The sequence below is a fragment of the Morone saxatilis genome, unplaced genomic scaffold, assembly GCF_004916995.1.
Source record: "Morone saxatilis isolate NCDOM2014 unplaced genomic scaffold, NCSU_SB_2.0 Contig12, whole genome shotgun sequence".
Lineage (NCBI taxonomy): Eukaryota > Metazoa > Chordata > Actinopteri > Moronidae > Morone > Morone saxatilis.
Genome location: NW_023339674.1, coordinates 25,581,076 through 25,597,390, shown reverse-complemented (window position 1 = coordinate 25,597,390; position 16,315 = coordinate 25,581,076). Strand labels below are relative to the sequence as shown.

The window sequence follows — 16,315 nt, the reverse complement described above, 5'->3', positions numbered from 1 at the left end:
TCTTTTTTCTTTTCTCAATTCTCCTCCCAATCATCTGCTTTTGTCCTTTTTACAGCAGCTACAGTCCTCGTTCAGTTCTGCCTGACACACTATGTTTGTAGTATCACAAAAACCATTAAACCCACTCTTTTTTTGCTTGTATTGGCCTTTTTTCACCTTCACCCTGTACTCTTGGATAATTGCCTATGGTGATACTCATTATGATGATACTAGCAATAAAAAGATGGAAGTATAAAACGTCTGTACCATACCGAGGTGTCCTTCATTATGGCGCCAACAAAAACACAAAGGTATTTGAAAAAGTGCGTCACACGAATAGGAGATTTCAGCAGTGGATGGATGACTCCATGCATGTATCTTATTATCCAGAGCAGCTTTACTACCACATCTACTCACTGCTAAGAACCCAGTGTCAATAAATCTGTAAGTTCCGTTCCATAATGCTGCCAAGGCTAAGAGAGCAGTAGCCACCAAGCATAAGTGAGTGCAAATCAGATCAAAACCACAGCTTCCCCTGTCTCCTTTTGTATGTATCTGTGTGCCCATGAGGCCTCCAATCTTTGACCAGGTATCTCAGAGGGTTCATTTGTTTAAAGCTGCAGTAGGTAATTTTTTATTAAAATATTTTTTGTCATATTTACTGAAACTTTCACTATATCCTGACAGTAGTACATGAGACAGATAACCTGTGAAAAAAGCCCTCTGGCTCCTCCTAGTGCTCCTAATGACATTTGAATGAATCCACTGGGCCTGACCGAAAACAACCAATCAGAGCTGAGAAATATAGTTGATTGTTGAGTCTCATTCCCAAGGTGTCAAATACATTCGCTTTGGGACTCCTAGGAATGAAACTCAACAATCAACTATCTTCAAGCCTCCAACTCAAGGCATCTTCTAGCTAGAGATAGCTCTGATTGGTTGGTTTAATCCAGGCACGGTGGATTCTTGCAAATACCACAATTAGGAGCGCTAGAATGAGCCAGAGGAAGCTAATGTTTTATACAGATCATCTGTCTCATGTACTACTGTCAGAACACAGTGAAAATTTCAGCAATAATATAAAAGTTACCTACTGCAGCTTTAATAGTTTTTGTTATATCAGAATTAAGATTAGATTTAAATTAGAATATGGGTTAAAGAACGTGAATAAAAAATAAGTCTTCAAATCAAACATGCTTGTTTTTGGTTCACATCTGTGTATTCACATTTGTGGTTCTTGTATCTCAACATGTCTGTATTAGAGTACCCTTGTGTGTGTGTGTGTGTGTGTGTTAGTGAGAGACAGAGAGGGAGGGGGAGCCCTGTCCTGCTGCCCCGCCACTGTTGGCGTACTAATCATTCTTCCTGCCTCGCTCTTTGTGATTGCCAGCCCATCCCCGCACTGCAGCTAAATTGAATCAATTAAAATCTCTCTTGTAGATGGTTGCTGTTGCTTCCACAAGATTAGGCTTTGATCAAGAAACGCACAAATAAATAAATAAGCCAGTGGGAAGGGAATAGAAAAAGAATGAACTCAATTAAAAAGTCAGCAGAGGGACGTGCCTGTCTGTGGGTGTCAGTGTGGATGCAAATGTACTATATTTGTTTGTGAGGGAGTGGAAGTGTGTGAAGCAGTGCAAGCTTCAGTGTGTGAGAGAGAGAGAGAGTGCTTATGTAGGCAGCCGGATGCTACTTGTGAACTGACGACTTCATGACAAAAAACATTAACAAACCATTTTGTGTCCGCATTTGTGTGTGTGTGTCATCTTTTTTTTTTTTCATCAGCAAATGACTCTTTACTACCATCGATGAAATATAAGTCAGCAGTTTTACTTTACATCAAGTACCATTCAGACGACTGTATGCAAGCAATTAGCAAGCTATTATAAACATAATATATACATTACGGTTACTGTAATCACAATCTCATGTGCCATCATGCATAAGTAAATATTATGTATTAGTCATATTCAGTCATATCATTGTGTAATGTGCAATACAAACATATGATTTTTGATGCTATTTGGGTTTAGTTTATGATATTGGCTTTTTTTAACTAATAGTTTACAGCCATGCTAGCAGCTGTGAGGCTGCAGTGCTTTGAGCTAAAAACCAGTGCTAGCATATGCTTGCACGTTGTTCAGCAGGTGTAATGTTTACCATGTTCACCATCTTAGTTTAGCATGTTAACATGCTAAAACTTTTGCTTATTAGCGCTGAACACAGAGTACACCTACAGCTGAGGCTTATGGGAATTCCATTATATTTGCAGTATTTGGTCATGAATCAAAGTGTTGGGGAAACTAAAATGAGCCTGATGATGGCACTATTAAAAAAGTTATTACAGTTCATCCTGAGGGGAACATTTAACATAAAATTCATGGCCATCCATCCAGCAGTTGTTGGTGGACCAAGCAACTGACATTGCTATCCTCAGTGCTAAGTACGGAAACTAATACTCTGTGTTTTCTGCCTCTGATGTGATTGATAGGATGCAGCTTGATTGTGTACTTATTTTAGAATTACTCGATACCTCTGGTTGATCTGAACGGATTCAATGATACATTCTAAATGACAATGTATATTAGTGTACAATGTCCAATAGAGGGGTTTATGTGCCTTAACTGTAGAGAAGCTTGAGACTGGCTTATATTCAAGACAGATTTCAATTTTCCCTGTTTTGTCTGCTTTTTGGTAGCTTTTAACCTACTGTTAATAAGACTTTACAGGTTCTATTCACAGAACTTCACATTAAAGAGGTTAGTGTGTCAAAACAGTATGTGTTTTAGAAAAAAGAAAAAAACGGCACTAGTGCTGCTGAAATTAAATTCTGTTTTCAAATTGGCCTTTATTTGTTTATTCTGAGAAATTATATGATACTGGTTTTCACCTTATCAGAAAAATGGACTAAAATGCACAATACCTTTTCACAGGGCAATAATTTCGTTGTTCCTTTTTGCGGCCTATTACAGGAGTGTGTACCTCCTCAGAGGCGTTATTCTAGGTGTCTATACATGTGGCCTGAATGGATCCCTGTGGAACTGAACTGTCCTGTTGACTGACACCGGATAATGAGCACTCCATTTAGTCAGGGAGCGGGACGATGCTGAGAATAAGAGCGTATAAGAGGACGGGGAGTTAAATATGTGAGCGGGGGGTGGGGGACCGTTCATGGGTGGGATTGGTGGGTGTGGGGGACTCCCTAGATGCCTGCAGCACGTAATGGAGCTTTTAGCATGGAAATCAGAGGGAGAGGTGGCAGTTGTCGGGTGGTGTTGGACATGAAATTGCTTTAAAAGACCAGAGCTCTCCTCTGAGTATACTTGAGGTGCCTTGTCTCGTCTGAACATTCATGCCTCGCTAGCTTGCACTAGATCTTTATGCAGCCGCATTGACCGGGAGTACCTGAGAGGTTTAATTGGACGGGGGAGGAGTGGTTCTGTTGTAAAGCAGGTTGGTATACTGTGAGTATATGGACCCTTGTAAGGACTTCAGCATATGTAGCATATGTAGTACCTGTAGTATATTAACTATAATTAAAGGCCATAGACATGAATATTTGCATTGTCACTTGTTGCGTTGCTATGTTTCAGTTTTCTCCTGGATATTACATCTTGTGTCTTATTTTTATCATTTTTGCCTCTGGTCCTATCGTTGATCTCAATTACTGTAGTGAGTATACAGTGTTGTCGTAACCAATACAAATGTACTGCACCATTATGCACACGTGTACTTTTCACGTCTAAGCGAACGAAAACGTGACACCGACAAAATCCTCTGGTGGATCAGCGGGTCTATTACACGCTGTGGCTCAGGAGGTAGAGCTGGTCGTCCACTAATCAGAATCAGTCAAAGTGTCCTTGAGCACGATACTGAACACCAAATTGCTCCTGATGCTGTGCCATCCATGTGTGAATGAATTACTTTCTGTTTGTGATGGCCTGTGCCATGCATGTGTGTGACTGTGGCATGTAGTGTAGAACACTTTGAGTGGTTGGAAGATTAAAAAGGCGCTACATAAGTATAGTCCATTTACCATTTACCAGTTCATAATGTGGCAGATGTGTGTTGCACTTACTTAAAATGTTGAGGAATCAGTTATTATGAGGTCAAAACCAAGTTTTAGTTGTACGGTGTGCATAAGGGTCTATGTGGGGTGATAAAGTACATCAAGAAGCATTATGTTTTTATTCATGAGGCATTAGGGGTAGACTGTAATTATGAATGGCCTTTTAATAAATTGAAAGATGAGATAGTGAGATGCAGAGTTAGGAAAATTAAATCTGGATCTATTGAAGAATCTTTAAAATTTCACCTTATTTTTGGCCATTAAAACAAAAATGGAACATCTCATATGTTTGGGCCAACTGAAGGGATTTTGAAAGTTATTAATTTTCTGCAGTGCATTCTTCCAACTACTTTATTTCTTTGCTCTGAGGAAACAAATGCATGTTCCTCTGCAAAAAATCATGTTAGAATAAAGAGCTGTTTTCGCGCCACATGACTCTTTGTCATCATTATCATCATCATCATCATCATCATCATCATCATCATCATCATCATCACTGTAAGCTCTATTTGGGGCTGGATCATACGTCTCTCTCCAAAATGAGTCTGTCTGTGTTATATTTAGCGTATCCACACTTTAAGTGGCTCTACAGGGTAATAACTCTTGTTTTATTGCAGCAAATTATTAAACAGCCAGGCTTGTTGGTTTTTCCTTGTACAACGGAGAAATGTGCCTCGTTATCTGCTGGCAGTTGTGCTCAGATGGTCCAAAAGTAGATTTTTGTTTATTTTATTTTAATCAAGGAGATCAAAAAGAAATTAAGTGGGGAAAAAATAATAGTTGTGTCCCCGGTGGTCTTTTCATTTTATTTATTTCATTTTTAGGGATAATTAACGGCAAGCTTATGACTGTAAAACATTTTTTCTTTCATATAATAAAAATAAAAGTCACACACTGTACTCTGCTCTATGATCTGTTTGCTGATTGTCTTTTATCAGTTGAGCTTGTGATGAAAATGTGGAGGCAAAATCTCGATTGAGTACTTCCATAGCAGCAGAATTACAGAGAGAGCTTCTTTATGTCACATGAGTACATACGTTAACTCCCCTCCTCTGCCTTGTCTTCCTCTTCAGCTCTCACAAAGGTTAAATTGGACTAACTGATCATTTGTGTAATGTATTTATAGTTTGAAGGGTGTAATAGCTCTTCTTTTATACCTTACTTGTATATTTTGTCAAAAATCAATACTATTTGCTTTGAACTTGTACATTTCTACATTTACATTTTAAACGTTCATTCCCAATTCCTTAAAGCAAAACTTTGTTCATTGGAGCAGTTTTTGGTTACACCATTGCATTTTCTCTTGCTTTCAGTGATGAAAACTGATGGATTTTAAAAAAGGGGAACTATTGCCATTAAGTCATTTTTTATTAATAATTTCTTGTCATTTGTAATATTATCGCTCCTGAACCTGATGGCTAATAATAACAAAAGGGAGAATAAAACTGACGTCTCCTCTGTTCTTTGTCCTCTCGTGCAGGGTTCCTGAGCACAGGTGACCAGGCAGCCAAAGGGAATTATGGTTTGCTGGACCAGATCCAGGCTCTGCGTTGGACCAGTGAGAACATTGCAGCCTTCGGCGGCGACCCGTTACGTATCACTGTGTTCGGCTCAGGCGCCGGAGCTTCCTGTGTCAACCTGCTCACACTGTCTCACTACTCGGAGGGCAACCGCTGGAGCAACTCCACCAAAGGTAAAAATCAGCAGGGAACTCACTGTGGGATCTTCATCTACATTTAAGAGTGTATACTATGCGGTACTGTGTGTGCACCTCAGTGGTGTGTAGGGCCATGTGATTGCTTGGTGCTTGTTTCGGCTACATGTGTGTTAACATATGATTGAGTGTCTTGAATGGCGCCTTTTGTTCTCATGTAGCAGTGCCTAAATTAACTGTAACTACAACATTGAGCTGCGATAATGAGACACTACCTGACTTTAAATACTGTTGTTTTTTACTTGGCCAAACAAACTGACTGATTAAAAGGTGTTTGGATCAGTTAAAATCTTTTGAAGGTAGGTAGACACACGCTGTACATACATAATGTAGAAGTAAAGCACTAGCCTATAGGCAACTTTCTCAGTCAGCTGTTGTTGTTTTTAACAAAGTATAGCAGTATAAACATTATAATGTGATTTGAGTTATCATCCTAACATGTGTTTGTCTGACAGCATTGTAGGATGAGGTCAGATGTATTGGAAGCAATAAAAAGGGTGGCGTATAAATGTAGTTTTTTAAAGGTCCAGTTTATAACATTTAGGAGGATCTATTGGCAGAAATGAAAGAGCATATTCATAGGTATGTTTTCATTACTGTATAATCACCTGAAAAAAAGTCCACTAGGGGTTTAACAACATTGATCTGGATCAATAAATTGATATCAATGTTCAATGATCCAATATATCGATACAAAGTGTGGCAATAAAGACAAGGCACTTGCCATATGCAAACAATGCCAGTCTCAGATAAAATAAATGTCTTAAAGAAAATTTTCAAATTATATTTTAGTGAGTCAATATATATGTAACTGTTTGGGTATATATGATATCGTCTCCCATCGATCGCAGGCCCCTGAATGTAATCAAAAACATATTGTGGTAGACTTTGTGATATCGGCAAATTTCATCTCATTGTCCAAAGAATTATTGTATAATGATGGAACAGGTAATTTTACGCCCATAGAGTATGCCATGTTGAAAAACCAGTAGCCAAAAACAGGCAACCCAAACACTGGCTCGAGATAGGGCTTTTTGTGTTGTTGTTTTTTGCAAGTTTTGAAGCCACCGTACTTTCTCCTACACACTTGGAACAGAAGGTTGAGGCGGGGCTGTTGATATCAGCAACAACATCGTCCACCCTGGACCTTTTAAATTTTATATTTAAAAGTCATAAAGAAAAGTACTTGGAAACGGAATTGCAAAAACATGAACTGCTTTCACTGCATTTCATCTGATCAGAGCAAAAGGGGAAAAAATAAATGCTACCAATTATCAATGCTGTTTCATGTACAGACTCAGCTACCACATTCAGTAAAGGGATGAAAGAGATTTTAAATTTTTGTGTGATGGAACACACAGAAATCTTCTGTGGACTGTTCTGACTGAGGTCATTTAAAACATAAGGTTAGTGCTATTCTTTATACTTCAACTAACAGTATGAAAAGACTAACACAAACAATGTGTTTAACCTTCTTTCTGAACTCTCTGGCTTCCCTAACCTGTCTGTGGCAGCTGTCTAGGCCCCCAAGCCCATGGGTTCATTCTGAAAACTTTTTTTTTAAAGTTTAGTTTCTGAAGAATGTCTCAGTAATTTTCTAAGACAGCTTGGTCCTGTAATTGTTAGCAAATTTCACTGGAACTGGGGGAAATAGTGCATTTGTTAGGGACTATTTTCAGTCATGGATTAATGTAAATCTGGTGCTGGTATTTCCTTAAATATGGCTTTCAAAATTGGATCAACTAGAAGTTGTTGGCATGAAACTTCATGAAGGGTACGATATCATATTTTGGAGGGACAAAGTTTTAATCTATTTAGTTTTTCTAATAATTGTAATTTTTTACATTGATTTGAATTAAAGTGATAAGGTATGCAAGCAGGTTTAACAACAGGATGAACAAGCTTTCAGATGTGTTTTACCTTTTCTGTAGAGACAAATATACAAATGGAACTACTACTAGGCAACTTGGACTATTATTGTGTCTAGAAGCCACCAACATCAACATTACAAGCTAGCAAGGGTAGTAATAAAATACAGGAAATTCAATCATCATTGTCATCATGACAATGTCACAAAATAGGAACTTAGCATCCACTAAAAACTTCAGCATTTCTGTCAGCAAACTTGTGAACTTGAAGTTTTCCACTTGCAAGACTGTGAATACCACAAGAGAGGGTCGTTCAATAGGAATCTTCTCATGAACACAGTAAACACAAACCCATTTGAAAGCATCACCCCAAGTATGTGTATACTTTTTACGTTATAATGAGTTCCCAGAATCATAATTTGCTTCTTTTTTTCCTCCTTGCACCTGTGCTGTTTTTATCTCCAGGCCTGTTCCAGAGGGCCATCGCCCAGAGTGGCACAGCTCTGTCCAGCTGGGCCGTCAGTTTTCAGCCAGCCAAATACGCCCGGATGCTGGCCCGTAAGGTGGGCTGTAACCTGGAGGACACAGTAGAGCTTGTTGTGTGCCTTCAGAGGAAACATTACAAGGAGCTGGTGGATCAAGACATCCAGCCAGCACGCTACCACATCGCCTTCGGGCCTGTTATTGATGGAGATGTTATACCTGATGACCCTCAGATACTCATGGAGCAAGGTATACATTCGCTTTGCTTAACAGCCATCAATTTCCAACAATATTCTTGCCTTGAATTTATTTTTTTTAACAACCATCTGCACCATCTTTTTCCAGGTGAGTTCCTCAACTATGATATTATGCTCGGAGTTAACCAGGGTGAGGGCCTTAAGTTCGTGGAGCTCATCGTGGACAATGAAAATGGCGTTCAGGCTAACGACTTTGACTACGCGGTGTCCAGTTTTGTGGACGATCTCTATGGCTACCCAGAGGGTAAAGACATCCTCAGAGAGACCATCAAGTTCATGTACACAGACTGGGCCGACCGGCACAACCCAGAGACCCGCCGGAAGACACTGCTGGCCCTTTTCACTGATCACCAGTGGGTGGCACCAGCTGTCGCCACAGCTGACCTGCACTCCAGCTTTGGGTCACCGACATACTTCTATGCCTTCTACCACCACTGTCAGACGGAACAGGTGGGTGTCTGGCTAAAGTTATAAAATACTACTGGCTTGTTCTTTGTCTCCCTGGGTAAAGTTTTATATGTGAAGGTGTGACAGGTAATTATAGCATTTAATATCAGTTACGTCTACCAACTCTGAAGATGCTTTCAAGTATTCTGGTTTCAGATGTCTGAATCACCAGCCTGATTTGGGATAGTCAAATATCCCTAAAAGAAATTGACAACCCAATGAGACTGGATGAATGAAGTAAAAGAGAAATATAGTTTAGTGCGTCTGTATTTGTGACTGCTCAATCTGTGCACTGATCTTAGGACTTACCAGGAAATCCAGTTCATCCTGTCATTTTTCTCAATTAATTTCTAAAGTTGAGCATGAAGTCAAAACATTTTCAACTTTGCCTCAATTTGTACTATCTAGAGCAAACTAGGATGTCATCTATGCACGTCTTTCCATTGACTTTTGCATGCAATTGCACCACCTCTGAAATTAACGTCTTTAGTTCGAACACAACTTGAGGCTCTCATTTTTTTTGTAATTGAACAAAATGCATTTGCTTTGTGACATGGAGGCAGATTGCCTTAAAATACAAAGAGACAGTACTTCATTGTGGCACAAAACAAAGTCTGATTTTATTCCAATTACATGACTGTGACTACTCACTAGTTGGAGTCAAAGATATAGAAGATATTACACTTTATCTAGTTGTGGCTTCCTATCTCCTTACTCCTATTTTTACCCATAACTACTATCTGCATATTTTGTTGCTTGTACACAACCACTCTCTCTAATTATCCATTCCCAAAAGAAAATGAGGAGTGGTGATTAAATCCCCACATTTTCTTTTCAGTGCGTAAGATGTACATCAACATTTTAGTTTAAAATTCAGCTCAAATACAGCCTGTTCCAACCCTTTATTTCTCATCCTGTCTTCCTCTGTAATACACTAAATAATGGACCAGAAATGTTAGGCAAAATAATATTAAAAACTTATCCAATTCTCCCTTTTCTCTCTCAAAAAATGGTGTAGCTTCCCAGCTTCTTCTTCTGATCTGTCTGTGTGTGTTGTATATCCATTGTGTGTCAGCAGCAAAAATAATTCCTTTCAGTGTCATGTATAAATGTAATAACACTAATCTGATTTGATTCATCTGCCGCTCATTAGGTACCACCATGGGCAGACGCAGCACACGGTGATGAGATCCCATATGTGTTTGGCCTGCCGATGATTGGACCAACAGAGCTGTTTCCCTGCAACTTCTCCAAGAACGATGTGATGCTCAGTGCTGTGGTCATGACCTACTGGACAAACTTTGCCAAGACAGGGTATGATGACACAACAAACATGCAACTAACTTTCTGTATGTTATCCCCATGGACTGGGACAGTGCCATCCTAACTCTGACAGAGCCACTGAGTTCAAATGTACTGTAAGCTAGTTTGAAAGTTTGTGCATAAAGCACACCAACTATTACAATTACAACTATAGTAATAGTAACAGATTTTGGTGGTTTTAAAGGTAAAAGGAGACTGAAATCCAAATCTACACAGCCTTTGTACATGTTCATGTTTGATAATGTTGCTTTAGCTGAATTTACCTCTTTTTCTCATGCTATTGTAAGACAGCTAACGTTAACTCTCAATCATTCACTGCACTTACAAGCAACAAAGTAAGTTGGTTATAGTCAGTTTTCCCCAGTAAAGTGATTTCTTAAATGTCATGTCAAATGTTGAGAAACCTGGTTCCTGTAACCAGGGTATTGTATTCAAGAGACGTGGTTTCTGTAATCAGGGTGTGGTATTGGAGAAACCTGAGGTAGAATTCTCCTGAGGAACACCAATTTACTGGCTATGTATAGGGCTACATAAAGGGGAAATAGGGTCTCTAATCAGCTATATATCGGGTACACGCGTGTGTAAAAAAAAATTCAATAATCAGCGGAGAAGGTGGATAAAAGTGGAGATCATTACACAGAGCGATGCATACTTACATTTTAAATGATTCCACCAATGTCTGATTGAACCCAACAAAAAGTATCCTCTAGATGTAGACTAATTGTCAAATTTACACACCTTCATGCTCCGCTCCTTCCTGCACTGTTGGTCTGCTCCGACACAGACACACACCAAAAAACAAAAATCAGGACAGACACAGCATCTTCTCTCACTACTACAGTTAAAATAAGAAAGTCATGGTTCCAAAACAAGGTCAGAGGAGGTAGAGGAGTCTGATTACTGAACTGCTGCATGAGCTCTACCCGGCTATAATTCACCAAGTCTAACTATCTTTACTGAAACAAGGTAATGGGCACTGAGATTACCTGCGTAACCTGATTACTTATTTACATGTAAATGAATTGAATGAACTCTAAGAGTTGCGCCACAGAAAAGCAGGAAATATAGAAAATGTGCTCTATAAATTGCACAAATGAGACTTTATGAAACAAGAAAATCACAATTGATGGTGTGATTCTGATTTAAAAGTATTCCATTTGCATTTTTGATTCCCTAAATCATCTGCATAGTGATTGTCTATGCAACCTGAAGTTTCAGCATGTTCATATAAATAACATAGCTCTATAAAAGGTCAGCCAAAGTGTTATTTAAGCAATTTTTGTGGGCATGTGTTCTGCAATCAGTCTTACAGCACTTGATCAACATGCAATTGTCATTACAAGACCATGAACTAATTGATCATTTAATTGTAATTGTGTTTCCTCAATATTAACTTACATTTGATGAGCAGGAGTAGGAGTAGGAGTAGTAAATTGTGCTATCATGTTTTATGGACTGTGCAGTGTAATTGGTATTCTACGTAGAAACCCTCAACATATCTTCAAATACATTCTTAATTAATGGCCGTAGCCTGAAGAGTGACATTCTCGATGGGACAAAATTAAAATCCACCCCCCTCCCACCCCTTTCTGTGTCACGTTGCCTTTCAGCATATAGTCATGGCAGTAATTGTTTTTTGAGAGCGTAATGGGGGGACATTGGCTTTTTCTGTGCACTGCCCAGTAGCCCTGGGGGAACAGAAAGGCACTAATGATCTACATATATAACCCCAAATTGACGTGGAATGCCGGGTACCTGGGAGATTTATGCCACCAATTTGAATGTTTAAGCGTGTTCCTGATGAGGGTCTGGCTGGCTCCATATGCCGCTCTCAGACAATGGGGCGCTCAGTGGGTCTGAATGGGCTTCCATAGCTCACATAGCTGGCTCTGCTCAGATTAAGTGTAAGTGGATCCATCTAGCACAGGATCCAATGCAGAATTAGCTCTGTGAGCTTCTGTGTATATAAGAGGGGACTTCATATGGGGTTGCTGAACTGCATTTACAGTGTTATTCATTCTTCAGTTATTGTGGCTTCATTCTAATGTTTATCAAAAGTAGATTGTACATAAAATAGTAGCCATTTTGTAGCTTAGTTTATAGCACCTACTGAAGCATATGTTTTATGGAAATGATCAGCATGGTTGAACTGCCTCTTTACCCAAACATATTCCTTGGCTGGAAGCTTCTTTTTATGTATGAATTATATATAAATATGTTCGCCCCCACTGAGACATCCATAATTTAAAAACTGTGTCATGCAAATCTTCTTTAGCATTTGAATAAAACTTAAAATTGGGGAAACTTCTCAGGTTATTAGCTGTCTTAAGACCTTTTCATTCATTCAGAATCTTTAGAACACCAATCATCTGTGAGCAATAATACCCCTTTTGACCTTTTTTTGATTTTATCAGGTGTGATATCTCAGAAACTGTTGATTAATATTTGATGAAACCTGGAGGCTGCATCTCACCACTGCATTCCAGTATTTTCATAATTACACTGATTAGCCTGAGGGAGATGCTACACTTAGGTCAACATTAAAATTTTAATAAACAGAGAGTCTCGAAAGGTCCACTTCTCCTTCAGTTTAGCTTTAGTTCTTCATGTCCCCAAAAGTAAACAACCACAAGGTGACATAACTATTACTGATTGGCCAGGAGAGGACTGTGTCATGCATGGGAGGCAAACTGTCTACTGTTGCATTGTTTCAAATATGCTTGTGTAACTGTTCTGCCATAAAACCGTCAACAGATCTCACCTCTGTGAATTATTTTATTAATACTTAAATCTTTTTGTCAGGGACCCAAACCAACCTGTCCCCCAGGACACCAAATTCATCCACACCAAGCCCAATCGCTTTGAAGAAGTGGCATGGACACGCTACAACCAGAAGGACCAGCTGTACCTGCACATTGGCTTGAAGCCCAGGGTCAAAGAGCACTACCGTGCTAACAAGGTACAGTTAGATATTACTGAATTAATCTTGTCTGTTTAACACTTTCAGTACTTATTACTGATGATAGCCATCCTGGAATAGATACAAAGAAAGATACTTTTTTTCCAGTATCACAAAGCTGACTTCCCTTCAATTGCGATAGATCACTGTGGTAACCTATGCTGCACAACTTTTTTTTAAAAATGTGTCAAATACATTGAGACATATTTGTTTTTTACTTTGATCTAACTGTAGTCTTTTGAAAAACATGAATTATTTACAAGTAAATTATATTAGGTTATTATTATTATCAGATAGTCATTATGCTTATGAAGATTAATTTTTTCTTAGCAGTTTTTCATACGTCTGTAGTTTTCTTCTCTATAGGTTTTATGATCTAAGTTGCCAAAATGACGTTGGTATGCTCATCTCAAGACAGCTCTCAGTATCAGTATCCCTTAATTTTCTCTGCCACCTCATATTTTCTCTCCTCTCCTCAGGTCAACTTGTGGTTGGAGCTGGTTCCTCATCTGCACAGCCTCAATGAGGTCACCCAGCTCATCCCCACCACCACCAAGGTTGGTACTAAATCATCTATATCTCACCCTCCTTCTAAAAATTAACTACCTGAGGCGCTCCCTCCACAGCAAAGGTTTTGGAATAGACCCAAGCAACTTAAAAAACTATAAGAATGCAATATTCAGATTGTTGACCTGACTCCTGTCTAATCCTGCCCTCAAGTGCCTCTTGTGAGCTCCTACTAGACATGATGTGGCATGTTAAAGTGCTACAAGAATAGAAGCTGCTTTTAAGTCACACAGAGGTGTTTACTATGAGTTATCAGAGGGATTCTATACTTCCTAATACTATAAACAGTAGCTCAGGTGTTATCAGTTAATACAAATGTAGTTTTAAGTTCAGTTGAGTTATAGGCTGCTCAGTCTATAAGATATACTGTTTGTGTAGTGATTGCTGAAAAAGAAAACCATGCATGAATCATTTTTCATAACTAAAAGCAGAATAAATTAATCTCTTCCCTATGTAGTATAAGATGGGCAAGAGAAGAGACAGCACACTATAGACGGTATTACTTTTAAACCACTTTTAGGAGCGACTCTGTATTATCAAGTGATGCAAGTTATTACCATGATTTAAGAACTAGTGGATAATAATTTAAGAAGATACTCTGTAATCTGCAGGTGTTTACATTAGTTTTACACACTATCTATGACCTGGGATTATGAGTAGATATTTGTGCAGCTATTAAATTCAGAATCTGAGGGTTTGTTAATGAGAAGTTGTGTGCATCCTCTTTTCTAATCTGGGCTGGCACAGTGTTGCAGTGTTTGTGGCCTCTGCATGGTCTCCATGTTCTTTCCGTTCTTTTACTTTACTTCTGGTGCCCTGGTTTTCTTCCCACAGTCCAAAGACTAGAGTTGGGTTGACTGGTGGCTCTAAATTGCCTGTTGGTGTTAATGTGAGTGTGAATGGTGGTCTGTCTCTATGTGTCAGCCCTGATTGACTGGTGAACTATACAGGGTGTACCCCACCTCTCGACTCTTTAGAATAAGCAGGTATCATTGATGGATTGATGGAGGTTTCGAACTCTGATTTGATTAAAGAATAATTTGAATGTCATTTGATGTATTGTCCTCACCAGAGGAACAACGGCTCAAATACTAGAAGGAATAATTCAACAATTTGGGAAATACACTTCTTTGCCAAGAGTTAGATACTGAAATCGATACCTCTCTCATCTGTGTGCATTAATGGAGCTAGAGCAAGGAGGTTATTAGGTTTGCATTGCAGACTTTGAGCTGAGGGAAACAGCCTAACACTGTCCAGTTAATAAGGTCCAAAACCAAAAAACAAACTGCCAAAAACAATGACAAGTTGTGGTTTGATAGGAACTTACTTTCTAAGTTTTGGACAGAGCAAGGCTGTGGCCATTGATTGATTGAAAATCGCAATGAACTGAGAGGTTACAGACTTATTTGCATGTGGCGATGCCAATCTACTTCAATATCGTATAGACTCTTCAAATCACATTTATACTGACTATTGTTCTTCCTGTCTTCAGATTCCTCCACCTGAGGCTACCAACCGCACCCCGAAGACCAAAGTTCTGGTGACCAAGCGCCCTAACCCAACTCCATTCCCCACCGAGACCCAGGACAGCCACAACCAACCGCACCTGGTGGACCAGCGTGACTACTCCACTGAGCTATCTGTGACGATCGCTGTAGGAGCCTCCCTGCTCTTCCTCAACATTCTGGCATTTGCCGCACTGTATTACAAGAAGGACAAGCGCCGGCATGATGTCCACAGGCGCTGCAGCCCCCAGCGAAGCGCGGCCAACGACCTGGCTCACACTCAGGAGGAGGAGATCATGTCCCTGCAAATGAAGCAACACTCAGACCTGGACCGGGACTGCAGGGGGGTTGGTGACTCCATGCACCCGCATGACATGGTGCTGAGGACTGCCTGCCCGCCGGACTATACTCTGGCCATGAGGCGCTCGCCGGACGACATCCCACTCATGACGCCAAACACCATAACCATGATCCCGAGCACCATGGGGGGGCTCACTTCGCTCCACTCTTTCAACACCTTCCCCAGCAGCGGGCAGAATAACACCCTGCCCCACCCACACCCACACTCACACTCCACCACCCGGGTATAGCCCTGTGTACGCACCCAGCAGGCAGGACTCTGATGGCTGAGGCAAAATCTAACGCCGCTGCTGCAGCAGAGACTTAAGGCCGTCATGCTGACAAACACAGATATGTCAGGAGCTGAAATGCCAGCCTGGAGTTGCCAGACACCCATGGAATTACCCTGGGATTGTACGCCACCCTGTTAATACCTGAGGGAATATAGTCAAGGGATTTCTGGGGGTTTGGACCAGAGGATAAAAAAAAAGAATAATTATGTTTTTGTAGAAAAATAAAAGATTAGAAGAAAAAAGTACAAATAAGGAGTTGAAGAAAAACAACCTTACAAGCTAAAACAGGAGGAGGATGTTTTTTTATTCTTATTTTTGTTCTGATATTGCAGCAAAACAAAGTACAGTAAACTACTTTTTCTTTCTAGCGACAGATATGGCCTTCGGGATCTTTTGACAAATGACTGCTTGACAGTATTATCTGGAAGCAGAACAGAGCATCAGACACGCCTCGGAGGTGAGAAGAGGGGAGCACTTTGTAAAAGACAGAGAACATATTGTTTTCCTTTGGC

General features: G+C 39.9%; 1 protein-coding gene across 5 annotated transcripts in view; it reads left to right on the top strand.

The window, feature by feature from the left end:
• Positions 1-15,761, top strand: part of nlgn1 (neuroligin 1) — a 292,852-nt gene extending 277,091 nt beyond the window's left edge. For all 5 annotated transcript variants that reach the window (XM_035653211.1, XM_035653210.1, XM_035653214.1 and 2 more), the window contains 7 exons: positions 5,529-5,714; positions 8,096-8,362; positions 8,459-8,820; positions 9,971-10,131; positions 12,943-13,099; positions 13,579-13,656; positions 15,159-15,761. In XM_035653211.1, coding sequence (XP_035509104.1) covers positions 5,529-5,714; positions 8,096-8,362; positions 8,459-8,820; positions 9,971-10,131; positions 12,943-13,099; positions 13,579-13,656; positions 15,159-15,761 — 1,814 coding nt within the window. The remainder of the gene's footprint in view (positions 1-5,528; positions 5,715-8,095; positions 8,363-8,458; positions 8,821-9,970; positions 10,132-12,942; positions 13,100-13,578; positions 13,657-15,158) is intronic.
• The last annotated feature ends 554 nt before the right edge of the window (positions 15,762-16,315 follow it).